The sequence below is a fragment of the Rhinopithecus roxellana genome, chromosome 10, assembly GCF_007565055.1.
Source record: "Rhinopithecus roxellana isolate Shanxi Qingling chromosome 10, ASM756505v1, whole genome shotgun sequence".
NCBI classification, from domain to species: Eukaryota; Metazoa; Chordata; class Mammalia; order Primates; family Cercopithecidae; genus Rhinopithecus; species Rhinopithecus roxellana.
The window spans coordinates 88,042,857-88,069,976 of record NC_044558.1 but is presented as its reverse complement, the minus strand read 5'-3'; the positions used below and the strand labels follow the sequence as shown (position 1 = coordinate 88,069,976).

Sequence of the window (27,120 nt, the reverse complement as noted above, 5' to 3'; positions counted from 1 at the left end):
ATCCCTAGAATAATAACAACAGAGTCTGGGTGGAGCAGCAAAAGGTCAGTCAATGCGGGGGCTGCTTCCTAAGTGAGCACAGCACACTGACAAAGAGGCATCCTTTGAGCAAGGCTGTCACCCACAACACACTCCCCCAGTGATGCAAAGGCATCGAAGAGAAAACTTGAGCATGCTCAGTTCCCTACCTGATGAGCAAGCAAGTTTTAATGAAGATGACATTGCAGTTTCACAACCTAGCATTGCAGAGTGGAAGATTCAAAAGGATGGCAAACTTCACCTCTTTCCTAACCTTGTGACCTTGGGCCAAGTGCTTAAACTCTCTCAGCCCCAGTTTCTTCATCTGTAAAATGGGGATAATAGTAGTACCTACCTTAGAGAGGATGGTGGAGCTTAAATGAAATAATAAAAGTCAACTGCTTTGTGCAATCCCTGGAACACTGTCAACACAATACATGCCGATTGCTATTGTGATCATGGTTTTCATCATTGTTGCAAGCCACTTCATCATGTAACATATAGCAATAGCTCCCAAAGCCACCCTTTATCGAGACTCAGTGCTGTAAGTACCAATCTCCATGCTAGGGAATTTACATGCATTTCTCACTGTATCCTCACTGCATCGTTGCTGGGTAGAAAATAGACTCAAGAGGTTGATTTGTCCAGTGACTTAACAGCATCCGGTTAGTTGCTTTAAACCCAAAGTCACTTCTACCAGCCAGTAATGAATGATGACAATTATTTCTTCCATCTAGGTGGCACTCTTTCATTCTGAAGTAGGCTTTCTTTAGGGGATTTAAGACAGCCTGACCTCCATCAGCTGGGATCAGAGATAGAAAATAAGGAGCTCACAAGCTTGCAGACTGGTGGAGTAAAGATGGTCCATTGGTGAAGAGCACCTAACCAAACCACCAGAGCATGGTGGCCCACCCAAACGCAACACAGACTAAATACAGCAAGGGTGGAGAGATAAGTCCACTGCTCTCTATTTCTCTGGGAAGCAGGTTCATTTGAGTCAATATCTCCCGTGGTGAACAGAAGCATCTGATGTCTTTCATACTAGCCCTTCCTGAGTGAGGCTATGAAACCCAAGGGCTGGTGAACCTCAGAGACAGATTCCTCCATCAGGGAAGGATCCTGCCATTCCCCTCCCTCCCTTTCCCCACTTGCCACTCCCAGGCCAGAGGACTAGGGTAAGCCCCAAGAAGATGATGTCCTTCTCATGCCCCACGCGAGGTGGCTGGGCACCCTGAGGTTGTGAGGCTCGGCCACACTACAGCCAGATCTGCCTAACGCTGTCCCCAGGCATTACCATCATGGGGGAACAAGATGGCGTGTCACCACCCTTCACAGTGCAGACCAGAGCCAGAGCCAACAGTGACAAACAGGCAGATAGACTGAGCCGGGCACGGATGCAGCCCCAGGGGCCCCCTTGGCTGGGTCAGCAGGAGGAAGGCTGCCACCAGGGCCCAAAAGCAGGGAGTTCTCTTCTGAAATTCACAGTGGCGGGGGAATGGGAACGATTACAAACAAGGGGGAGCCGGCACCCGGTAGCTGTGTTCTCCCAACCCCAAGCCCCACCCAGAGTCCCCAGAACCAGCATTCTAAGTGTGTCAAAAGATGTGCCTAGGAAAACTCAGTGGGTAGACCTCAGAGTCACTGAAATGGACCCTCAGGGAGTGCATACGCCTGGGGAAACTGAGACCCAGATAGAGAAAGGAACTTGCTGCATTGAAGTGATACAATGCAGGCTAGATTGCGTGTGGATTCAGAAGGGACCCCAGGACAAGTTCATGCACCATTCTGAGCCTCAGTTTCTTGATCTGTAACATGGGAATTCTACCACCTGCCTCACGGACTGGGGCGAGTCTTAACTGAAATAGTGCAGCTGACACACTAGGCAGAGACAGAGGCCACACAGGCAACCGGCAGCAACACTGAAATTCCAACAGAGAGCATCTCATTTCCCAAACTGGAACCTGGCTGCCTCTGTTTCTGTTACTTGTTACAATCAACAGATAGGGAACTGGTCCCTGGGGTTTCAGCTAATATTTGGGTTACACACTCATTCTTCCACTGAGACTCAAATGCTATCTTTCTTCTTTCTGGGAGATCAGAGAGCAACTTCTTTGCACGCAAGAACCAAGACTGTCCAAGGGGCAGTTGTGCTCCTGGTGCCTCTTACTGCTGGGAGCTGCCTTTTAATTAAGGACTTTGCTCCTGTCCACAGGCAAGCAGAAAAGCTTTTCCTCTTAGGTGGAGACCAGGGCGGGAACAAAAAGTTAGAAGCCACAATGAATCCTCAAAAACTCTTTGGTAGGGACAGGGGCTCAAATGTTCAAATCCATGGTGGTTTTTTTTGTTTGTTTGTTTTTGTTTTTTGTTTTCTTTTTTCAAAGCAGGAGGGAGATGTTTTTACTCTGGCCAAAACTAAAATGCAGAGCAGTGGTCAAACCCCTGGAGGGGCCCTGTTGACATTTACTCATAGGATGGTGATGACCAAGGACAGATGGCTGCTAGAGGCAGCCACCCAGAGTCATGCCAAGGCAAATGCCAAGCACCCTTAGGGCCATGGGTAAGTGGGGAGGGGGAGTAAACTGCAAGGCATTTAGCCACAGAAGCCCCAAATTAACCATCAGACCACAGGCTGTAAGTGCTTCAAGAATAAAACATCATCATAAAAGCCACCATTTATTATGAATCTACTGTGTGCCAGGAACTGTGCAGAAGGCTTGGCATTCATGAGCTTATCTAATCCTCACAACTATCTACAAGGTGAACCTCTTATTGTCCCCATTTTACAGATGAGGAAACAGGTTCAGAGGCTTTGAACTCACTTGAGGTCACGCACAATTGCTTAAAAGTAGAATAACTGGGGTTCAAACCCAGGCATCTGTTCCTGGTCATGACATCTGCCTCACCTGGCTGGTGCTACACACTGGACATGTCACTATCATGCTTTTCTTCATCCACGCTCATGCAGCCACTCTCTTTGACTAGCACGCAGGCCCACCCTCATGAAGGGTGCTCTCTCTGGCAGTGATTTCTCTGGACAAATTAATAAATTGGCTTTCTGATGTGGACCTGTGAGTCGTGGGTGCTATTTTAGTTTGCTCAATTTAGAGCCTGCCTAACCTGGGCACTGAGACAAGGCAGTTTCTGGATTGACTCTTATATGATGTCCACATGGTTTATCAGTCTACACCCTCAGCTGATTCCTACCATGGATGCGCCATATACACCCGTGGACTATAAACCAAGCTCACCATCCGGGCCCAAGCCTAACCATCTAGCTGGATGTTGGATATTACATGTGCCTTTTTTTCCAGGCAAGAATTAATAGATCTTGTCAAATTCTCAACATGTAGGAACCCTTACGTGAAAGTAATGAAGAAAACCCCACATTTAGAGAAAAGCATTCTGCTGGCTATTTGAGCCGTCATGGTTATCAAATGATGCGTAATGTGTTAGAATAACCGAATTCAAACCCCAGCTCAAATACTCAACACCTGTGTGACTTTGAGCAAGTTCTTTGACATCCCTGGGCCTCAGTTTCCCCTTCTGTACAATGGGAATAATCCGTCTGCACAAGGGATTGCTGCAAGAACTAAACAGGGCCCTGCCTGTGAGTGATTAGCATGTATCAGTGCTCAGTGAACATGTCCATCATTTCTCAGAGCAGCAACACAACGTGCACAGCCTGTGGCTGAATTAAGGGCCAGGGGTTATGTCTTCTACATTCTCAGAGCCCTTCCTTTTCTTGAGCAATCAATCAGTAAAAGTTGCTGTCTTGGCTGGAGGACTGGCTGGGCTTTATTCAGGGGGCTGCTGCTCTGACCATGTCTGTGCCTGTTCAGCAAATCGGGCCTCTGGCTAGAGAAGATTAAACACCTTCTGAAACCTCAGTCCTTCATCACCAAAAAGTTCCATTTCTGCTCCAAGTAATAACCACCCTGTCTCCAGCAGAAATTCGTAAGAGCAGAAAGTAAACCACCCCAGGCCATGCTCAACCCCATTTGAACCCAAATACATCTTTGAGATGGAAAGGTTATATATGTTGACCTGAGTGGGGAAAAACATATAAAACTGAATCATAGATGCCTTAGCCACAGCGGCCAAGAAAAGTCCTGTAATCAGGCAGCTGAGAGACAACGGGGAGGAGGGAGAGAGAGGGCGGGTGCCTCCCTGAATGCTTGCTTGCCCTCCTCTATCTTTCCTTCACACCTGCAGAGGAAAGAACGGGAACCAGGCACCAATGACAACACCCAGTCAACCTCCCCAGCGTCAACGATGCCCCCCGCCAAAACCATCCAAATGGATGTGACTGGCATAGGCAGATGTTGGGGGGAAGCCATAGGCAGAGCATGGGTGAAGCTCTATCAGTGAGCATTTTACAAGCCCTCGAGATAAAGAAAAGAGAGTGTGCACCTGGCGCAGAGGACAGCAGGTGCTGGGGAGAAGGAGGTGGCGCGGCCGGCGTCCCCAGTGCAGCCCGGCGGGTGACTTACTTGCAGAGAAGTTGGCCTCAGTGTGAACAGGAGGGGTGGAAGGCAGGAAAGGTGCATGTCCCACAAAGAAGGAGCGGAGGGAGCGCTCGGACAGCAGCGGGGAGCGCTGCTGAGAGGGGATGTTCTCGCAGCTGCCGACGCTGCTGTGGATCTTGAGGTTCAACGGTTTGCTCTTCTTCTTGGCTCTGAAAGGGAGACAGAAAAAGAGGAAAAGGAAATATATCCATAGGTGCACAAAGTTACAGCAGGGAGGCCCAGACTTGTGTTTCCCATGGGGATCCAAAACCCACAGGGAGAAATTAGAAGAGCCCACAGGCTTTTAGGTAGAGACACAGGGCTGGGCAACAAGGGTTTGCCCTCTCACCCCTAGGTCCCTCTGAGAAGCTCATTCTGCCATGGAGCACAAGCAAACACTTCAGCTGTTCTTTTTTGCCCAGCTCCCTAGAGAAGCTCTAGAGAGCCAGGGTCAAGTTCAGCTTCCAACTCCAATCCCACAACTTTTGCCTAAACATCTCGAGTCCCCAGAGCTTCAAGCCCCCAACCTGTGGCCAAGCTGCCCTTTGGCCATTTGACAAAAACAGCAAATCCCAGGCTGTCCTCAAGTGAGTCCAGATCTGTGTCAAGGTGGCATTCACCATCTACATGTTTCATCTCCAAATCCACTGCCCTTCCTCCAGGGAACAATAATCAGTGCATTTCTGTAGATGTTAAGCCTGACGACTTTCAAGAGATCTAAGTAGACTAAGCCTTCGGTAGGATCCCAGTGCCTCTTCTGGAAACGCTTCCTCTTGCTCAGAACTTCTAGTGCTGGGCTCCTTCTTCTCAGCCCACCCACGGCTCTGTCTGGCTCTTGGTCCAGTGCCTGCCAGGAGTCTCAGACGGTGCCCACTTTAGGAGTTCAGGAGGGAGGGTGCTCCCCCAGATCATAGGCTGGATCTGATGGGGTGCCTCACAGGCAGCTGCCAGATTCAGAAGAATGATATAGAAAAGGGACCCTGGGTGCCCCCACCCTTCATCGCTGTGCCCACCATAGCAGCATTGCTGGAGGAGAGCAGGTGCAGCTTATAGGAATTACACCATTCTAGGGCCAGACTCCCCAGATTCAAATAACTAGTCTCACCAACCCTGGGTAAGTCCATTAAACTTCTCAAGCCTCAGTTCTCTTGCCTACAAAAGAGTCCTTCTTTGGAGAATTGTGGAGCGAATTTAAAAATGCCCATAAGTGACTCAATACAAAGTAGAAACGTGAATTATTATTATTATATTATGGAGATCTGTCTGATAGTTCCTTCAGAAGAAAGAATCTGCAGCTAAAACCAAGCAGAAGCTTCTGGAAAGTGTGGTTCTTCTCTTGGGGACTCTTCAAGACCCAAGAGATTGAATGGTATTCTTTGTACACTCTGTGCTCAGCAAAGCAAGTCACATAGAGAAGGAACTTAAATATTTTTTGAATGATCTCTAAATGGTAAAAGGAAGGAAGGTAAAGAGGAGCTCTTCCAGGGACCCCTCAGCTCACAGCCTTTGATCCACGGTCAGTTATAGATTCATTCAAGAGAAGAGACAGGGGTGATGTCTGATCTCAATCCCACACATGGGCATTGGTCTCACCCCACCAGTGGGTGAGCATCTGCCTTCTGCCTACAACATGGTGCATTCATGGCAACAATTGCGCAATAAAGCCAGGGGCTCTCCCTTACACAGAATCATAAAGGTAATGCATAGGTAACTCACTGAAACAGGTAATGGTGTGATATTTAAGCAGTTAATAGAAATGTGTTATGAGTGCTAGTATCCATCAGAGTTAAGCTTATGACACAAACTGATACTATCAAAAATAAGTGCAATGTATACTGAAGGCTGGGAATAACTATGCCCTTGGGAATGGATCTGTCACATGCTGGCCATTTCTTAGTATAGAGCCACCCTGTCCAATAACAGAGCTACTCGTCCATGTTAGCACTTGAATTTGTGGCAAGGCTTGACTGAAATAGGCTTAGAATGAAAAATAATAATAATAATGGACAATACCTAACAATACTTTTGTACGCATCAAATGTTGGGATAAATAAAATACATTGCTAAAATTTAAAAAAAAAAAGGGGGGGGGGGCTGAGTACAATGTCTCATCTCTGTAATCCCAGCACTTCTGGGAGGCCAAGGTAGAAGAATAACTTGAGGCCAGGAGTTTGAGACCAGCCTAGGCAACATAGCAAGACCCTGTCTCTATAAAAAATTTAAAAATTAGCTAGGTATGGAGGCATGTGCCTGCAGTCCCAGCTACTCAGGAGGCTGAGGTGGGAGGATCACTTGAGGCCAGGAGTTTGAGGCTGTAGTGAGCTATGATTGTACCACTGTACTCCAGCCTGGGTGACATAGTGAGACCCTGTCTCTAAAATAATAATAATGATAACAATAAAATTTAAAAATGATAAAGAAAGTGAGGGGCTTAGCAATTATTCACAGTCTGTTGCTGAAATTAAAAAAAAGCAGAGTATTTAAGATTCTTTTAGAATTGTTTCTTTTTTTCTAGGCATCTTCCTTGCCAACAGATTATTGGGAGGTGAAATTACTCCATTTGCAAAAGGACCTCTCCTACTGAGAGAGAGATGGAAAGGAGACACTAAAAACAAGGATTCCAGCCAGGTGCTGATTAAGCTTTCATCTGAAATGGAGAGAATACAGCTCTGAAATTATAGGCATAAAACATGGACATTTAAAATTTTTCAACTTTATCAAACAGGAGGTTCCATCACAATAATGACAATAGCAACAACAGCCAGTGTTACTGCTGCTTTGATTTGAGTGCCGACTGTGTCCTAGGGACTATATCAAGTGCTTTGCTTTTCGTGTATGACCTCACTTAAGTGCCATAGTAACCCTAGGTAGGAGATGCTGTTATTATCCTCTCCCCAACGATGAGGACTCCAAAGCAAAGAGAAGATCAGGGATGCGGTGAAGGTGGTCCCAGCCCTGAAACCAGGCAGTACATGGCACCAGGGTGCATCTTTCAACTGCACCCACACCAGACCCTGCGTGTCAGTCCCAACCCCACATCATCACCCACCCCAAGCCCAGCTATACTGAGAAGTTTGATTTGGGACATGCTCAGGTCAGAGGCACAGGGGTGGCCAAGAACGGAGCCCCAAATCTTTACTTTCGCTTTATCCACCTCTTTTCTTGGAACCCTTTCACCAGAACCACCCAGAAACCCCAAACAGATATTTCCCTTTGCCCCCCTGTCTCTAGCACTGAGCCCTTTTGCTCTGGAGTAATTAAGGAGAAAAATGCTGTAATAGACGAAGGAGACGGGGCGGGGACCCTGGAGAGTCCTTGTTTAGTGGCCCCCATGGAACGGCAAAGCTGCCCCTTACAGAATGTTTCTACCACTTCTCTCCCTCCTCCACCTGGTGAACCCCTACACATACTCCATGGTCCAGTTCAGATATTACCATGTGTATAATGCCCTCTCCAACCCACAGAGTCGGGTAACTTATCATTCCCTCACCTCACTCTCTTAGTAACTGCTTTCCCATCACATGCTGGAAAAGACCCAATTTCCTTAACATGGTACCCAATATCTACCCACACACATACCTTGGTCTGGCTCTGAGACTTCTCACTCTTTGTATATGCTCTCTCCACCACCTGGAGTACCCTCTGTTGCTTTGCCTGGTTAAACCCTATTTGTCTTTTATGACTTGGCTCTGATGTCCTCTCCTCCAGGAAGTCTTCCTTGATATCCTAATTCATTTCAGCATGAGTCAGGTGTTCTTTCTCCAGCATGAGTCAGGAAGTCTTCCCTAATACTCCCTCTTCCCTCCTAGACTTGGTTGGGTGTTCCTTCGCAGTTCTCTCTCTCTCTCGATTGACTGATTGATCGATAGATAGATAGATAGATAGATATACAGACAGACAAACAGATTGATGGCTACAGTTTCCCATTTTTTCACATTTGCTGTCTTCCAAGTAGACTGTGGTCTTTGAGGGCAATGACTCTGTGCGGTTCATTTTCCTATTCTTGGCAACCAGCACAGAGCCTGGCACATAGTAGGCGCTCATTAAATGCTTACTAAATGACTGTTCTGGATTAAGACTCTGGCACACATCACATTCCCTTCTAATTCTTTGCCTTCCACACGTGACTGTAGGCTCCTTGAGATCAGGAACCATGTGGTTTTCCCTGTTGGATCCTTCATCCCTTAGCTTGGTACTAGTTGAATGAAATGAAACTTTTCAGTGGGCTTGAAAACATTTCTTCCCTTCCCAAGGAGTGTGCTTAAGAGCGCTTGGTTCAAAGCTGCATCCAAAAGGAATCTCTCAGCTCCTCCTACCCACCTCCCCCAAACTCCCGTCCTGCCTGCCCGGGAGTGGAGCGCCCTCTTGTGGCTAGAGCACAGCATCCTTGCAGATTTTCAGAATCCCTGGATGGAGAGTTCAGAAAAGTCTGTTGGTTTAAGCCTGGGGGCATCCCACACAAGCAGCTGAAAAGTCCCACTGTGCAGGAGGCCTGCTGCTCGCTGGCTTGAGGGAGTCTGAGCATGCCTGCAAAGTTTCCTTAGTGCCTGGAATGCCAGCTCTGCTTATCTCCCCCAGGGCTCACGGCGAGGACCAGAAAGGAGCTTCCAGCTACAGCAGCACATACTGGCGGACTCTTTCTTGCCCATGGTCAGAGAAGAAAGGAAAGCAAGGCGGGGCTGGGGGGTGGGGGGAGTGGTTCCATTTCATCATTTCATCCCAATCAAATGCTCAGTGTTGAAGATTCAAAGAAACATCCATACACGGACACAAATGACTGTTCCTAATGACTGTGACTGCGTACTTAAGATTTAGTGAATATTTTGCAGCATATCCCACAGATGCAGTGTAATTTAGTGGTTAAACTCATAGGCCTTGGGGTCAGAGAGATTGGGACTTAAGTCATGATTGTGACCTTGAGAAAGTGATCTCAGTTTCCTCATCTGGGCAATGGGGACAATACTAACACAATCTCAGAAGGCTATTGTGAGAATTCTATGAGATAACAAACTTGGCACAGGACCCAGCACAGAGTGAGGGTTCAGGTGATGTCACCTGCTATTAAAGTCACAATGACCAGGTCAAATTAGATGTCTGAATAGCTATAGAAATAGACTGGAAGAAGCCAAAATTGAAGCCAAGTTGCAATTTTCACCCGAAATATCCAACAAACTTTTTTTTTTTTTTTTTTTTTTTTTTTTTTTTTTTTTTTTTGAGACAGAGTCTCACTCTGTCACCCAGGCTGGAGTGCAGTGGTACGATCTCGGCTCACCACAACCTCCGCTTCCAGGGTTCAAGGGATTCTCCTGCCTCAGCCTCCCAAGTAGCTGGGACTACGGGCATGTGCTACCACACCCGGCTAATTTTTGTGTTTTTAATAGAGAGGGTGTTTCAGTATGTTGGCCAGGCTGGTCTCGAACTCCTGACCTTGTGATCTGCCCGCCTCGGCCTCAGCCTCCCAAAGTGCTGGGATTACAGGTGTGAGCCACTGTGCCCAGCAATATCCAAAACATTTTCAATCTACCACGGCCCTTAGTGAGTGAAGAGGACACAGCAAAACCCTCTGGTGATAGATAACCACTGTCATCTCCGAAATCCTGACAGGAGCCTTGAGGCACTGAGCCAAGTGATAAGACCAGATCCTCTGGCAAGAAGAACCAAGTCTGACCCAGCACAAGTTTAGCAGGAGCTCAATGACCTCAGAGTCAATCTGTTTTACCAACAGATGGCCACGGATGGAGGGGAGAAGGGGTGTATCTAAATAAGGGTTAGTTGGACAGAAGGATGGATGAAAAGATGCATGGATGGAAGAATGTAAAGAAGGAAGGAAGGGTGAAAAAGTGGAAGGATGGAATTGATGAAGGATACAGAGGATGGGAGGATGGGAACACAGATAAAAGGAAGGGAGGATGGGGAGGAAGATGAAAGAATGGAAGCATAAATGAAATAAAAGTGAGAATGAGAAGACAGAAGAACGGATAAAGGAATGGAGAAGAATGGGAGAATGGAAGGATGGACAGATGGAAGGAGGATGGAAGGATAGACAAATGGAAACAGGAAGGAAGAATGGAGAAGGGAAGAACTGTAGGATGAAAAGATGGAGAGAAAGAAGGGCAGAAGAGAGAATGGGAGTAAAAGAAAACGAGAGAATACATGGCTATTTGATTAGAGTAGGGTGGAAAGAAATCCCATATTGCTTCCTACCCATCAAGGAAGCCTTCACGGACAAGACGTGGGATTCACCTTTTCCATCCACCCTCATTACCAAGGCATGGTCAGAGGGGAAAAAAAAAGACACAAATGACTGTTCCTAATGGCTGCGACTGTGTACTTAAGATTTAGTGAATCCCACGTTTGCAGTGTATCCCACAGATGCAGTTAAAAAGGACATTCTTTCCCGTGATCTTTGTAGGATATTAGATATCTGTCACACAGATGTCTCATCTGGAAATAAAGCCAATTCAGAGAAAATCAACAAAAGGAGGTGGCACAAAACATTGGAAAGGGAAGCCCCATCCTCTGGGGCTATATCAGCCCTGGGTGTACCATGGTGCTTTCTGGATGGGCCAGCAAGTCAGGGCTCCCTGATAAGGTAAGCTGTGCAGAGGGGCTGGGCTAAGCCGAGGCTGCACATCTATGTTAGGGAAAGACACTCAGCTCCAGGCCATCACCTATGCTTAGGAAAATGCATGTGTTTCCCAAGTACAGCAAAGGACTCTTCCAGTGTTGGAATCTGGGAAAACTCCTCTCACTTTTCTGATGCCCAATTTACATGGAGTATCAAAACTAAAAGGATCCCGAGAAATCTTACACTGTCTTTGAATGAGTTCATTACTCTCCATCTCTAGCCCCATTGTTCTGGTCCAAGCCACCAACTTCCTCTCACCTGGGCTGCTGCTGCCTCCTCACTGGAATCCCAGACTCACTTTTATTTGGTTCCGTTTTTGCTGTTTTGTTATATTAAGGTGAAATTCACATAACGTAAAATTCACCATTTCAAATGGAATAACTCAGTAGCATTAAGTTCATTCATCATATTGGAAGATCACAACCTCTATCTAGTTTCAAATGCTCACAACTTCAAAAGGAAATCCCTTACGCATTAGTCACTCCCATTTCCCCTTTCCTACAGCCCCTGCAACCACCCTTCTCTCTCTATGGATTTGCCTATTCTGGATATTGCATAGAAATGGAATCCTACAAGATGTGGCCTTTTGTGCCTGGCTTCTTCACTCAGTACAATGTTTTTGAGGCTCATCCATGTTCTAGCATGGATCAGCACTACATGCCTTTTCATGGTTGAGTAATTGGATCCCACTTTGGATGCTTCACAATGTATTCTCTACTCAGCAGCCAAAGGCAGGCTTTAAAAAGTATACATTGTATCATGTCACTCTTCTGCTTAAAACCCCACAAATGTTTCCTGTTGTTCTCTCTTCTTATGGTGCGTAAAAGCTTCCTAGGACCCTCCACACCTACCCTCCAACTTCTTGTGTCATCTGGGACTATAGCTGTTCTGGTCATCTTTCTGGTCCTTGACCACACTAAATGCTCCACCTCAGGGTCTCTGCACATGCTGTTCCTGCTGCCTGGGACATTATTTCCCATTCTGCTTGTTAGTGGTATCCTACTCATCGTTAAGGTACCACTTCCTTAGAGATGCCATCCTTAACTCCCAAACCGGCCAGATCTCCTGGTTACACCTGCTCCCAGCACCACCTGCTTTCCTTCTTAGAATGCATCCCAGCTGGAATTCTGCATTTACTTATGTGGTTACCAGAGGACTATCTGTCTCCCCTAGGGCCTGTGCCCATGACACAAAAAGGGCCTGTATCCTCACCATCTAGCATAAGGCAGGGATCCAGAAGCTGGGTCTACAGATGCTCACCCTAACCCATGTATCCCACCTCAAGCAAGGACGATGTGACACCTTCTATTTGGGGGGAATTCTAAAGGAACGTGACCCAGTCTCCATCTGCAAGTCAGGAGGGCTGGTTTAGCAGCATCTTCCCAGTTAATTCCCAAGTAAGGGCTCTTCAAGGACAGAAACACAATTTCTTTTTCTGACAATTTCTTCTGTCTGCCCCTGGCCACCCTTGGCCTAGGTCTGGCAGGTGGTTGCACATTCAGAAAACTGAATCGATACCCTTTTGCCAGCCCACCTCTCCCAGCCTTCATCATAGAGATTGTCAAGGGAAGCCCCAAACTGATGTTTCATCTTTGCACCATTTCCTCTTCCCAAAGTGTGCTGGGGTCTGCGTGAAACAGAGCTGCCGGCTCATATGGCCTCAGCTTCCTTAATCATGTGGTTGTGTCCCCTTGAACTCAAAAGCCTTCACCCGGCCAAATCCCTCAGCATCTCATTAACTGTGTCTGCAGCATCTGGCCCAGCCAATTGGGAGGAAATGGCAGGGCTGAGAACAGGCAAGCTCCTCACAAGCCTGCTTTGAGGACAGGCAAGAGCACACATTCTCACTCTGTGCAGCAAAATGCTAATCCAGTAACCATTTCCCCAAACAGGAGAAATGCCTACTGGTCTTACACAGGGCTACGAGCTGTCCCTATCAAGTGGCCCTTTTAAACCCTTTGCTCTTGGGCTGATCCAATGACCCAAGAGGAGGCCTCCAGGAAAGACTCTTCAAAATCAAAGAATGCACAATGTTCTGGGGCAGCAGAGCTTACGAGCCGTCGGCTCAGCTGCTCAGAGCCCACGAAAGGGAGCAGTTTGGAAAAGCAAAGCCCCGTTACGTGTAACACCACAGGGATGTTTATTGAGAATCTGCTCTGTTCTTGGCCACAGGCGATAGCCCTCATTTCTGGCTGGAGCACTCCCCAAGCATGGCATTAATCAACCAGGGCCCTGGTAAAAAAAAAAAAAAAAGGGGGGTGAGGGCATGGATGAGCCAGTGAAATAGCACAAGCTGCATTTCCCCAAGTGTGGAGGAGCATGCTGTCCTTTTAAAGAAGACATGTATGCATCTTTTTGCATTTTAATAAAATTCAAGAAATAGACTTTGCACGTCAAATCTATAATTTCATAGTAATTATTTTCTATATGCAAAAGATACTAAGAAGGAGAAAAAGAAGAAGGGGAGGGGGAAGAGAAAGAAGGATGAGAAAAAGGAAGACAAAGGAGAAAAAGGAAGAGAAAAAGAAGAACAAGACAACAGAGAAAGAAAAGAAGATGTTGGCTAAAAAAATGTTAAGTAAACTATAGTATAGATCCCACCCGAATAGCTAAAAATAGATTGACAGTTACAAATGTTGGCAAAGATATAAGGCAACCAGAATTCTTCTAAAATCCTGGTGGGAGTGTAAATTGGTACAACCGTTTTTGAAAAATGACTTGGCAGTATCTACTAAAAAAGCTCTGACCCAACGATTTTACTCCCAGGCATGTACCTAACCAAAATGAGTGCCCATGTCTGAAAAAAAAAAAAAAAAGACCTTTGTAAGAATGTTCATGGCAGCGTTATTCATAAGGGCCACACAAACACTGGGAACATCTCAATGACCATCAAGAGTAGAAGGGCTAAATAAGTCATAGTGTACAAATGCTATGACTTGAATTCTCAAACACACAAAGTCTGAGAATGACAGTGAACAAGTGGAGGAGGGTGTCCATCATTGGGATAAGGTGATGATGCCAGGCCTGGGAAGCAAGAAGCTCTCCTTGAAGAAGAGAGCATACAATAGCATCATCAAAGGCATCCAGAGAAAAGATGTGCAAGGAATACTTGGCCGAAGTGCCTCTTCTCCCCACACTGAGTTTTTGGTCTTAAGACATTCTCTCGGTTCTCACCATCAATGCATGTTATGGGCTGAATTTTATCGCCCCCTCAAGTTCCTATGTTGAAGTCCTAACCCCTAGGACTTCAGAATGTGGCTGTATTTAGAGATGGAGACTTTAAAGAGGTGACTAAGCGTAAATGACATCATAAGGGAGAGTCCTAATCCAATATCATTGGTGTCTTTATAAGAAGAGGACAAGACACCAGACACCGGCTTACATAGGAGCCGCCATGTAAGGACACAGCAAGAGGATGGCCATCTGCAAGACAGAGAGAGAGGCCTCAGGAGAAACCAACCCTGCCAACACCTCGATCTTGGACTTCCAGCCTCCAGAACTGTGAGAAAATACATTTCCATTGTTTAAGCCCCTCGGCCTGTGGTATTTTGTTATAGTAACCCTAGCAGACAGTACCCTCATCTCAAGGGATTCTTTGGCATCATAACTAGAATAAGAAAAATACCTACTGCTTTTTGTGGGATAGTTACTGGGGACCACACATAGGACTGGCCACTCTATGAAATTCTTATTCTAGCAGTGTCTGAATTTCTTTGTTTGCTATCTCTGCCAACTAAAATAAGAGCTCTATCTCAATCTTGCTTACTAATGTTGTCTCCAAGGCCTAGAAAAATGTCTGACACACAGCGTGCCCTCCAAAACTATACTGTGGATGAATGTACAAGTGAATATTAACATCAAGCCTTGCAGGCAGTTCCATCTTACAGATGAAGAAACTGAGTCCAGAAAGTTCTGAGCTGCTTTTTTTTTTTTTTTTTTTTTTTTGAGACAGAGTCTTACTCTGTTGACCAGGCTGGAGTGCAGTGGTGTGATCTTGGCTCACTGCAACCTCTGCTTGCTGGGTTCAAGCCATTCTTCTGCCTCAGCCTCCCAAATAGCTGGGATTGCAGGCATGTGTCACCAAAGCCCAGCTAATTTTTTTTTTTTTTTTTTTTTTTTTTTTTTTTTGGATTTTTAGTAGAGATGGTGTTTCACCATATCGGCCAGGCTGGCCTTGAACTCCTCAAATGATCAACCCAACTCACCCTCCCAAAGTGCTGGGATTACAGGAGTGAGCCACCGCACCCGGCCAGTGCCGGGCTTCTAACCCAATTTGTCCAGATCCAGAGCCCAGGCTCTCACAGCTACATGAGGCTCCATCCCACTCTAGTGCCAGAAAGAGGATACTACCCCCCGCCCCCATCAACCCCTGCCAAGCTTCAGATTGCAGACAACTTCACGTACTAGGAGTTAGGATTCCCACGCTCTCTAGGTGAGACCTACATGACTTCCTCCTCACTATGACCCAAGACATTGACCACAAGGAGATTTGGACTAAAGAACAGATTTCTTGCAAGAAGCAAAGGAGTTCTCCTCCAGGTACAAAACAGAACTGCTGAGGTACCTAAGAGGTGTTACCTGCATCTGTCCTCTCAAACCAAGCTCGCATGACACAGGATCTGGCCTGGGAGGAATATGGTTCCCCTATGGTCATGGGATCTGTTTGGGGGTAATGCAGCTCTCAGAGAATGATCCAAGTAACCCTGAAGGGACCTCTATAGTGCAAAGGCAGGTTTTCTGTGGGTGAGGACAATGGACAACATGATGTGGGCAGCAGGGACTGAATGCCAAATGGCTCTGGATGATGGTCCTGCTCCCCTTGTACCAGCTGTGTGGTCTTGGACAAGTCACTTCTCCTTTCTGAGCCTGCCTCCTCATTTCTTAAAGAGGGATATCACCCAAGGGTGGTGATGGTACATGAGACAAGGTCTGCTGAGGGGTCTGCAAGGGATGGGACATGGCATCAGTGGGAGAGACTGGCATCACCCTCTTGGCATGAATCCCTATTGTTTCTAGTAAATTTCCTACTTCATGAAGGCGCATGGCCCAAACTCTGTTTCCCCTGTCTGCTTTCACCTTGAACCTGCTCTGGCTCAGCTTCTCTGTGCCTTCACTCTCCTAAGACTCAATACTGTCTTCTCTCCACATATCCTTAAAGACTGAACTCAAGTCTGAGCTCCTTTGAATCTTCCAGAACCATCCATTTCAGGTTGCTATCACCAGCACTCCATGTGCGTCAGCACCATGCCTGAGCATTTCCTATGGCCCAGGTACCAGCTCTCCATGTGCATTAACTCATGCAGTCCTTACAACAACCCAATAAGGAAGGTACTCAAGTTATACCCATTTCATAGATGGGGAAACTGAAGTTCAGAGAGGTTATACGGCACTTGGCAAAACATTCAGCACACACCAACCAAACACACTCTCTAAGTATGATGCACTGTGTTCTTACACTTCAGGGTGTAAAGGGAAATAGAAGACACAGCTTCCATTGTCAGCAACCCTGACTTGTGTATCACATCTGCACCAGCACAGACCTGGCCATGAGGCAGAAGTCTTTGATGCCTGCAATAAGGGTATGGATGTCTCAAGACACAGCAGAAATCTCAAATCAGATGTGGTGATTCAGTAACTGGTTCCCTGAGAGTAGGTCATCCATGCTGTCTTTTAGGCCATCTGGGTGTGTAAAACTAAAAAATTCCTGGGTTATGGCTAGGGCATGGTTCTCCCTTTGTTCTCAGGAAGATTGCCTGGTGGTCTGAACTGGGCAGCTCTAGCCAGGTTCTTCCAGAACAGGGATTCTAGAAGAACTATGGGCCAACCAATGGCCAAATCTGGCCCTCACCTTGTTTTGGTAAATAAAGTTTCCTTGGAACACACTCACGCCTGTTCATTGATATACATATTGTCTGTGGCTTCTTTTGCCTGACAATAGCAGGGTTAGTTGTGACACAGTTGGCATAGCCCCAAGCTAAAATATTTATTATTTGACTCTTTATGGAACAAATTTGCTGATCCCTGTTCTAGACTACCTGTCCACAGATGTCAAGAGCAAACTTGTAAGAGAGCCTGCTTTAAGGTCTGCCTGGGATTTATTTTCCCTCAAGATACAGCTTCTCTCTTGACCTTCTGTGTTTAAATAATGAACATTCTCTATTCCTGTTCACTCCTCTCCCCAAATCCCTGAATTGTGTGCCACTGTGACTGGGTTATGGGGAGTGAAGTGAACAGGAACATTCTTTAATGATCAGTATAAATCCCTTTGTCTAAATCTATGCTGTTCTTTACAGATATTAACATTTTAATTAAAACAAGACAAAATTTAAAATTTTTCTTATCAGCCATTATATCCACGATTTAAATGCTCAAAAGCTACATGTGGCCAGTGGCTACTGCACTGGACAAAGCAGGTAGAAAACATTTCCATCATTTCTAACATTTCTTTTGGACATGGCTGCTCTAAACAATCCCTGCCCCCAGCATTGAAGGATTAGATGATGCACTGTTCTGCAATTAGATCATTTGCTCCATCTCATGTCTCTCTCCTCTCCAAGTCTGGTTTTCACACCCCTCCCAACAATAGTGAAATTAACTGTGCTTAGCAAAAGACTGGAGGCAGCTGAAATATGCATTATAGTGGACTGGTCGATTAAATTATGGTAATTCCATTTGATGGAAACTATGTAGGTGTTAAAAAAGAATCAGGAGAGAGAGAACACCAACATTTATTATAAAGTGAAAGTGAGAGAAGAAAAAAAACAATGGATATGATATAGCCTCATTGTGTCTTTGAAATATACATATTAATTCAAAAAAAAATGACCTGATAAATATCACTAGGACAGTAAAGTAATTGGATTCCAGCAATGAAGGAGGCAGACAAGAGCTATACTTTCCCTGGGCTTATATCCTGATGGGGGAATACAGACAAACAGATAGCAATGAAGAAATGCTACTTAAGAATAAGAGCTACCATCAGGTGTGGTGGCTCACGCCTGTAATCCCAGCACTCTGGGAGGCCAATGCAAGTGGATCCCTCGAGCTCAGGAGTTTGAGACCAGCCTGGGTAAGATGATGAAACCCTAACTCTACAAAAAATACAAAAATTAGCCAGGCATGATGGTGCACACCCGTAGTCCCTGCTACTAGGGAGGCTGAAGTGGGAGGATCGTCTGAGCCCAGGAGGTGGAGACTGCAGTGAGCCAAGATCGTGCACTGCACTCCAGCCTAGGTGACAAGGCCAGACCCTGTCTCAAAAATAAATAAATAAATAAATAACAATAATAAGAGCTTCTACATAGATAATTGAAATCCAGTGATATGGTAGTGAGTAACTGGGTGAGAAGGCAGATCTGGCATTTTGGCTGAGACCTGAATGTCAAGGAGAAGCCAGATTTGAAAGATTTGAAGGAAGAAGGATCAGGCAGCCTGAGGCAGGGGGAATGTCGCAGAGCCCACAGAACCGGCGCAAGGCCAGGTCAGGGAAATTCAGAGTGAGTGCCAAGGAGAGGGGCAGAGGTGAGGTCGCGAGGCAGCAGGGCCAGATCACTGCAGGTCCTTGTTAGGAGGTAGGATTTTATTCTGAGAACCTTGGGAAGCTGTTGGAGGACTTTCAGAAGGAAGATAATGGAATTGGATTCTGCTTTTAAAAGATCACTTTAAAGTCTTTAATCCACCTTGAGTTGATTTTTGTATAAGGTGTAATGAAGGGGTCCAGTTTCAGTTTTCTGCATATGGCTAGCCACTTCTCCCAGCACTATTTGATAAACAGGGGAGAAATAGAAACACTTTTACACTATTGGCAGGAATGCAAATTAATTAAACCATTGTGGAAGATGGTGTGGCAATTCCTCAAAGATCTAGAACTAGAAGTACCATTTGACCTAGCAATCCCATGACTGGGTATATACCCAAAGGAATAGAAATCATTCTATTATAAAGATATATGCACACGTATGTTCACTACAGCACTATTCACAATAGCAAAGACATAGAATCAACCCAAATGCCCATCAATGATAGACTGGATAAAGAAAATGTGGTACATATACACCATGGAATACTATGCAGCCATAAAAAGGAATGAGATCATGTCCTTTGCTGGGTCATGGACTGAGTTGGAAGTCACCATCCTCTGCAAACTAATGCAAGAACAGAGGACCAAACACCACATGTTGTCACTTACAAGTGGGAGCTGAACAATGAGAACATGTAGACACAGGGAAGGGAACAACACACACTGAGGCCTATTGCAGGGGCCGGGGGAGAGAGAACATTAGGAAAAATAGCTAATGCATGCAGGGCTTAATACCTAGGTGATGGGTTGATAGGTGCAGCAAGCCACCATGGCACACGTTTACCTATGTAACAAACCTGCGTGTCCTGCACATGCACTTCAGAACTTGTTTTGTTTTGTTTTTGAGACGGAGTTTTGTTCTCATTGCCCAGGCTGGAGTGCAATGGCGCAATCTTGGCTTACTGAAACCTCCGCCTCCTGGGTTCAATCTATTCTTCTGCCTCAGCCTCCTGAGTAACTGGGATTACAAGTGCGCACCACCACACCAGGGCTAATTTTTCATATTTTTAGTAGAGATGGGGTTTCTCCATGTTGGTCAGGCTGGTCTCGAACTCCCAACCTCAGCTGACCCGCTGCCTTGGCCTCCCAAAGTGCTGGGACCACAGGCATGAGCCGTCGCGCCTGGCTGTACCTCAGAACTTAACATTCAAACTAAAAAGATCACTTTGCCAGATGTATAGAGAGTTGACCAACAAGAATGGAACAAGAATGGAACAAGAATGGCAACAAGAATGGAATTGGGGGATCTGGAAAGGAGGGTGTCGGAGTCACCCAGGCAAGAGAGGATGGTGGCTTGGAGCAGGGTAGAGGTCATGAGAGTGGATGGAGGGGACTTGACTGGGACACAGCTCTCCCAGGACTTGCCAGCAGTTTCAGTGTGTTGGGGGTGAGAGGCAGAGGAGTCAGATGCCTCCTCAGTTGAAGCTTCAAATAGATGCACTGAGTCTTAGATGCACGCACATATGTATCAACATTTTCTGGAAAGACAGGCAAGAGGCAGTTGGCAGGTGAGGGGGCTGTGGATTTGGGGAGCAGACACTTTGTTACTTTTAGACTTGTCTCTGCCATTTGAATTTAGTAACAGAAGCATTCTTTTATAAAAATAAAACATAATTTTTAGTTATATAGTAGTCATATATAAATAGTATATGACATATACTTTTTTTTTTTTTTTTGCCTAGAATGTTTTCTTTTTATTTTTGTCAAAGGAAAAAAGTTCTAGAAACAGAAAAACAGACATTAAATAACAAAATAACAGGGTCAACTTTTAATATTTTGATATTTCATTTTTTTTCAAGAAGTTACATATGAAGATCAAATTCGAGTTGGATTTTTGTTTCCTAAGTAGCTGCTATAAGTCAGCTGGTAACTGGTATCTTGGATTTAGCTGGCAAATACGAAAATGTAGTTGTGTATAAATTCCTAGAAATTAAACACATATCCTATACCTACGTAAATTTATATGTTATATGTATATTGGAACATTTACACCTGAAAAATATGCAAGATGTTTTAAGAACAGCTAGATAATGCTTATTTAGAGATTAAACTTCGCTCAGTGACAAATCATCTCTTGATACCTACAGACCTCCTACGAAGGCTAGATTTGAAGAATGAACGAAACGTTCCTTAAATATATATTCCCCTCTTGTCCACTAAGACGCTGCTTCTGATGTAGGGCAAGAGAGGGATAAAGATAGGGAGAGGAAAGGAGAGATGTCCTGAGGCAGAGGTTGCCAAATGGGCCAGAGAGGAAATACATTCGGCTTTGCAAGTCACTTGCTCTCTGTTACAACTCTCCATCTCTGACTTTGTAGCAGAAACTCAGTTGCAGACAATGTGTAAGTGAACAGGTATGACTATGTTCCGATAAAACTATTTACAAACATAGGCAACGGGCTGAACTAGGCCCCTGGGCTAGATAGTAGGTTGGGTAGTTTCCCAACCACTGTTTTAATAGGATCTAGACTTACCTTAAAGTAGGGAAGTGAAAACAAAACACTAAGAGTAGTCCCTGAACCCCACTTCCCATCAACTGGTTCCCCGAGAGCCCTCATCTCTGCCACTAGGACTTTATCTAGTGTCTCTCCTTTCCTCATCCTAACCCACCCCTCCTGGGATGGCTTCGGTCTCCTCCACAGCTCTGACCACAGTTCTGAGGTACACATTGATTTTTCTGATGACTTGATGAGTATGGGCCTCTCCCACTGGTTTGGGAGTGCTGGGAAGGCAGGGGTTGTGTTTAACTTCTTTCTGGCTCCCAGAACCCAGCTTAAAGCCTGGCATATAGTAACAGCTCCATAAAAACAGTTTAACTAAACGAATACATGGAAGTCCAAGTATTTCCACTGTATTATTACATGAACGCTCACGGGCTTTCCACAGAAATGAGCGGGAAGGGGGCGGCACACCAGTGGATCCAATTTTTCTCGATGCCATGAGAGAGGCAAGGCCAACACCCACCCTCTATACATATTTCCAACAGGAGGCTTTTACTGCGTAGAGTGGCTATGTGGGGTTTAGCTGGCAGGAGAGGTAAGTGCCTGTACCAGCCCACCTCGGGGAGGGAATTCCAATTCTCACACAAATGCCTATGTCAGCACCAAGATCTCTCTGTTATCACATGCCAGGGGCCAGGCGCTGTGCTCAGGACACATTACCTCATTTGGAATCGGAGCAATTATGACTTCTATTTTGCAATTAAGGTAACCGGCGTTCCCAATAATTAATGTATGCAGATCACAATTCAACACAGGCTGGAGTGTGATGGCAGTTCCGGCTGATTTCAAAGCCAGTTCCTAATCACTCTATTAATTCTACCGTAAGAGTTGATCACATATATTCCCATTTTACAGAGGTACCTGTGCAAACAGGTTGTCAGTTTCAGGGTTAGCCAAGGAGACTCAATCTTAGACCTGCAATCTTGGAGGGGAGGGGTAGGGGCTGGTCTCAGCCAGTTCTTTAACTGGACACTGACAATGCTGCCTCCACACCATGGAATAATCCAGAAGCCCATGGCTCCCTCTTCCAGTGAAGAACAACTGCACAGCACAACCCAGCCTCCTCCACCATCCCCTGGGCTCATCCAGACAGCGACCCGGACTTTGCCTCTTAAGCCTGATCTGTGTTGGCGTCCAGGCCCGTTGATTTTCCTGCATCCCTGTGATTAGTGACTAATCTTATTTTTTTGTTCCCAAACCCATAAATCAGTTACAGACCAAATATTTACACAGGTCATCATTTCCGACTGAACCAGAGCTTGTGACAGCCTTCATTATTAAAAAGGATGACTGATTTTGGGCAGAGATTTCACGGCCATGTGGCTGGATGGTTTCTTTTAGGTTTCCTTCCTCCTTCCCTTGCCTGAAGAACAGACAATTTCCAAGATAAATTGGCGCAGAGGTCTGCTCTCACTGTCTCCCCGGGGCCGATGGAACGTGGGCAGGCTTCTGTCAGCCCGATAAGTGATGGCCCCCCGGAGAAATGGCCAGTGCTAGCTTCTGCCCGCATCTCCTGGCCTCCCTCTGGGGCCAAAGAGTGGAACAGGGAGTCATTTGATTCGCAATCATTCCCTGAAATCAGAGGCTGTAAAGAAGACAGCAGAGGGGAGGAGCCCAGAAGAGGAAATAGCTGCATCGCCACCTCCAGCCCACATGACCCATGAGGCAGGGAGTGGTTTGGTCTGTCCAGGTGCCCCACCCCCAACCCACCACGAGAGGCCACATGTTGAGTGGATAAGCTCACTGGATGGAGAAGCAGGAGGATGAATTCCTGACCTAGCTCTGTCATTACCTAAGTTATCTTGGACGTTAATGCTGATTCCCCTCCTGTAAAAAGCAAAGATTTGCTGAAGGTCGCTTTCTATTCATTTTTGCTTCAGGTACCTTGGTCCTAATTATGACAGCTGCCGTTAATTTCACCCTTACTACATGCTGGCTTTGTGCTAAGCATTTTAGAGGCATCGGCTCATTTTATTCTTTTTTTTTTTTTCTTTTTTTGAGACAGGGTCTTGTTCTGTCACCCAGGCTGGAGTGCAGTGGTGCGACCACAGCTCAATGTACCCTCAAATCTCTTGGGTTCAAGCCATCCCCCTGTCTCAGTCTCCTCAGTAGCTGGGACCACAGGCACACACCACCACACCCAGCTAATTTTTTTTCTCTTTATTTTTAGCAGAGATGAGGTCTTGCTATGTTGCCTAGGCTGGTTTTGAACTCCTTGGTTCAAGTGATCCTCCTGCCTTGGTCTTCCAAAGGGCTGGGATTACAGGCATGAGCCACCATGCCTGGCCTTATTTTATTCTTTATGATGGGATCTGTCATCTACAGATGAAGAAACAGAGGGTCAGAGAGTCTAGGTGACTTGTCTAAGGTCACACAGTATATAAGGGGCAGAGCCAGGATTTGAACCTGGTTCTGTCTGACCCCAAAGGTCTTAATCCTAAAATATGTCACAGACTCCCTAAGACCTGGATTTGCTTGTAACACCTGGAAAAAAAAAGCTTATTGTCATCTGGATTCTCAACACTCCGGCATCTCCATAGGAAAGCACCCAGAGTCAGTGTCCTAAGCAAATGCAGCATTCATCACTGTCTACTCAGGTGGTAAGCCAGTAAAAAGACTCCTCTGTGCCAGCAGGAGGTCAGCTGGAAATATTTCACTCAAGGAAAGTGATAGTTTTGCCACCTATGTATTATTTCACAGATGCTTCCTTTATCCTGGGAAAAAATAAACAGAGAATGAATCCTTACAAGCATGCCTATTGGAATATATTTCAATCTATGATTCTATGAGATCCACACTGAAATCCATCCATCAGAGCCCAAGAGACAGACAGCAAACAGTATCTACCAGTTCCTGAGGGCTTGGAGAGGACTTGGAAGATGCTGGGGCTGCCTGGCTGCCTGGCTGGGTGCCCAGGGCTAGTTGCTTAACCTCAGTGAGCTCTTAGCTTCCTCGCTTGTAAAATGAGGGGCTTAGAGCAACTCATCCTTAAAAGCTTATCCACCCTCAAGGCGGTGATTCTGTGATGCTGCTCCCTTTCCTCCAAGCTTCCAGCACGACCTTGGGCAGGTCAGAATCTGTGTGGTTTCAGGTCTTCTTATTTATACAACGGGATAACTTCTCCTGCCTCTTTGTCTGCCCCCTGCTTCTGTGGGGGCAAATGAGTCAGTGTGAGCTCAGCAGAGAGCGCAATTAAACATCAGCAAGTATGATCCCACCAGTGTGGAATTTCTAATAATTCAGTCGTGGCTCTCCTACCGTGACTCCAAGAAACAAAGTCTGAATCTCTTTTTCCACGAGAGTTTGAAGAACTGTTGCCTGAAATTAGTGGGTTTCTTCAAAGCCAGGCTTTTCATCTGCTTTCAACTTTTGCATCCAGCATGAACTTGTTAGGGTAGGAAATTTGCTTATTTGGGATCAAATAGTATAGAGGGTGGGCTCGCTGCAATTTGTCACTTAACATGTTCATCTATGTACTTATTCCTGCTCAGTCAGACTCAGGTATTTCAATATCCGAGCCAATAGCCTGTACTGCTGTCTTGCAGAGGACACTGGTTTTGTGAGCATCTAGCCTTCACCCAACTCCACCTCAGGGAATTCTCTCTCCTACTCTGTGCATAACCTTATTGGGGGTGTCAACTAGGGGACAATGTCTTCCCCTAACTCACCAGGTGCCAATCAGACCAATCCGAATCTCTCTTGGGAATATGAATCTTGAACAGCATGACACACGATGGAAAAAAAGATTTGAAGCTCAGTTTAATCTAGTGGTGGTTCCTCCCAAAATCAGCTGTCAAGTCATTCCTGCTACGTAGAGCCCAAAGACACCTGGATCCTGCCCCTTTCTGAGCCTGGGTCTCCAGCTTTCCTGTCAGTCCTCAGAGTTATCCCATAATATCCCAAACAAGTTCATTTTCTGCCTAAGTTAGCTAGAGTTGGCTTCTGTTGTTTGCAACCAAAGATCTCATCTCCAATGTATTCCGAGACCTTTAAAGCTGAATTTCCCTTTAAAAAAAAAAAGTCTATTGGCCAGGTGCAGTGGCTCACGCCTGTAATCCCAGCACTTTGGGAGGCCGAGGTAGGTGGATCACTTGAGGTCAGGAATTCGAGACCAGCCAGGCCAACATGGCGAAACCCCGTCTTTATTAAAAAATACAAAAAATTTGCCAGGTGTGGTGGTGTGTGCCTGTAATCCCAGCTACTTAGGAGGCTGAGGCAGGAGAATCGCTTAAACCTGGGAGGCGGAGGTTGCAGTGAGCCGAGATCACACCATTGCACTCCAGCCTAGGCAACAGAGGAAGACTGTCTCAAAAAAAAAAAGATAAAAGAATGGCGAAAAAATAAAACCTTTCCCTATCACCCTGGAAAGCAATTAACTCAACTATTATTCTAAACCCTTGTCATGAGCATGTGTAAAGGAATATGCTGTGTGTTACTCATTTAAATGTCTTGAACTAATTGCTGCTAGCACACAGGTTAATTAAATGGCAGTGATCTTAAAAACAGCAACAACAACAACAAAAACTAGTTGTCATCCTCACATTATCACATCAAAAGTGGCTCACTCTGTGGTACTTCGGTGGCTCAGAAAACATTTTGCCCTGTATCCAGAGACCTATTTCTCTGTTCTTACCATGCACAAAAGCTGGTCAGTGGTCCTGCAGGTTCTCAGATCTGAAGGCAAATATTCCCATCTCCAAGGAAACCACATCTCTAAATGCAATGCAGTGTCTTCTGATCACAGGCAAACACATTCTAATGTAGAAGAGAATCGGCAAATCTACTCTCAAACATGGACAGGGCTTCAAGTGGGACCCAGCATGGGTTGACAATGTTGCAAAAGTGACTTTCAAAAGAATCTGGGCTGCATTTTTCGAGGGAATAAGTGGAGAAATGGGAAGCTGTGCAAGCGGACTTCAGAGGAGAAACAAAATTGCTGCATTTTTGGATGCTTTGTTCCACAGTGCCCTGGAATCCAGGGTAACGGGCATCTCAACTGGTGGACTCAGGGAGCAATGTCAAATACGACCTTTAGGTCCTTGGGAAATGACACAACCCACAGCTTTACTGCTGCAAAGAAAGATGGGCCAGGGGATACCGAGTCACTGACCCTTGCCTTGAGCCACAGGCACCTGGGAAACTGGATAAGAGCCTCCCTTCTCCCTCCCACTTACGCAAACTCTCCTGTCTTCTGCTGCCTTTGGTGTGAGTTCCAAGCCATGTTCAGCACTAAGATTAATGAATTATGCATCAGTGAGGTTTGGCAGGTTGACATAGACAGACGGCTGCCCACCGAAGGCCATGCCGGGTGCAGGCCAGAGCCATCACATCAAGATGTTCCAAAAGACTCCCTCCTGCCTCCCGTTCTCCATGGTGCAGAATCTCTCCGCTGTGTGGCTGGCTTCAGCACTATCTACGGCATCTATCTCAGATCTCTGATGGATGCTAAGGCATCCAGCAAGGTAGTATGTCTCATAGACCATGCCGTAGCTGCAAATTAAGCCTAGAGCAGGAAATAAAATCAAGCTAGGAAGAAGTGTTCATGTCTCCTGGGGGCCCTCCCCACACTGGGTACTAGGATAAACATTTTCCTTACATTGCCTCTAATCTTCAGAGACCATATAGGTGATAGAGGATTCCCCATTTTACAGATGAGAAAATTGAGGCACAGATAATGGAAGCTGCTTGCACAAGGGCACATAGAGGTGGCATTCCATCCAGACCTGGCTGGCAATGAGTCTGTGTTCTCTTGCCTCTGCAGGGTGTCACTCCTATGCTATCAGGCTGGTAGAGGCTTAAGAGAAGGGGAGGTTACAAATATGGATCAAAAAGAGGAAAGGGAACAGAAAGACAATCCAGTTAACATACAGACAAATGGCACGAAGAGAT

The 27,120-nt window shown here is 45.9% G+C and overlaps 1 protein-coding gene across 1 annotated transcript in view; it reads right to left on the bottom strand.

The window, feature by feature from the left end:
• KSR2 (kinase suppressor of ras 2) overlaps window positions 1-27,120 on the bottom strand; it is a 497,941-nt gene that overhangs the window by 192,684 nt on the left and 278,137 nt on the right. Inside the window, exon 5 of the mRNA XM_010368261.2 lies at window positions 4,509-4,693. Within this exon, the coding sequence (XP_010366563.2) occupies window positions 4,509-4,693 (185 nt within the window). The remainder of the gene's footprint in view (window positions 1-4,508; window positions 4,694-27,120) is intronic.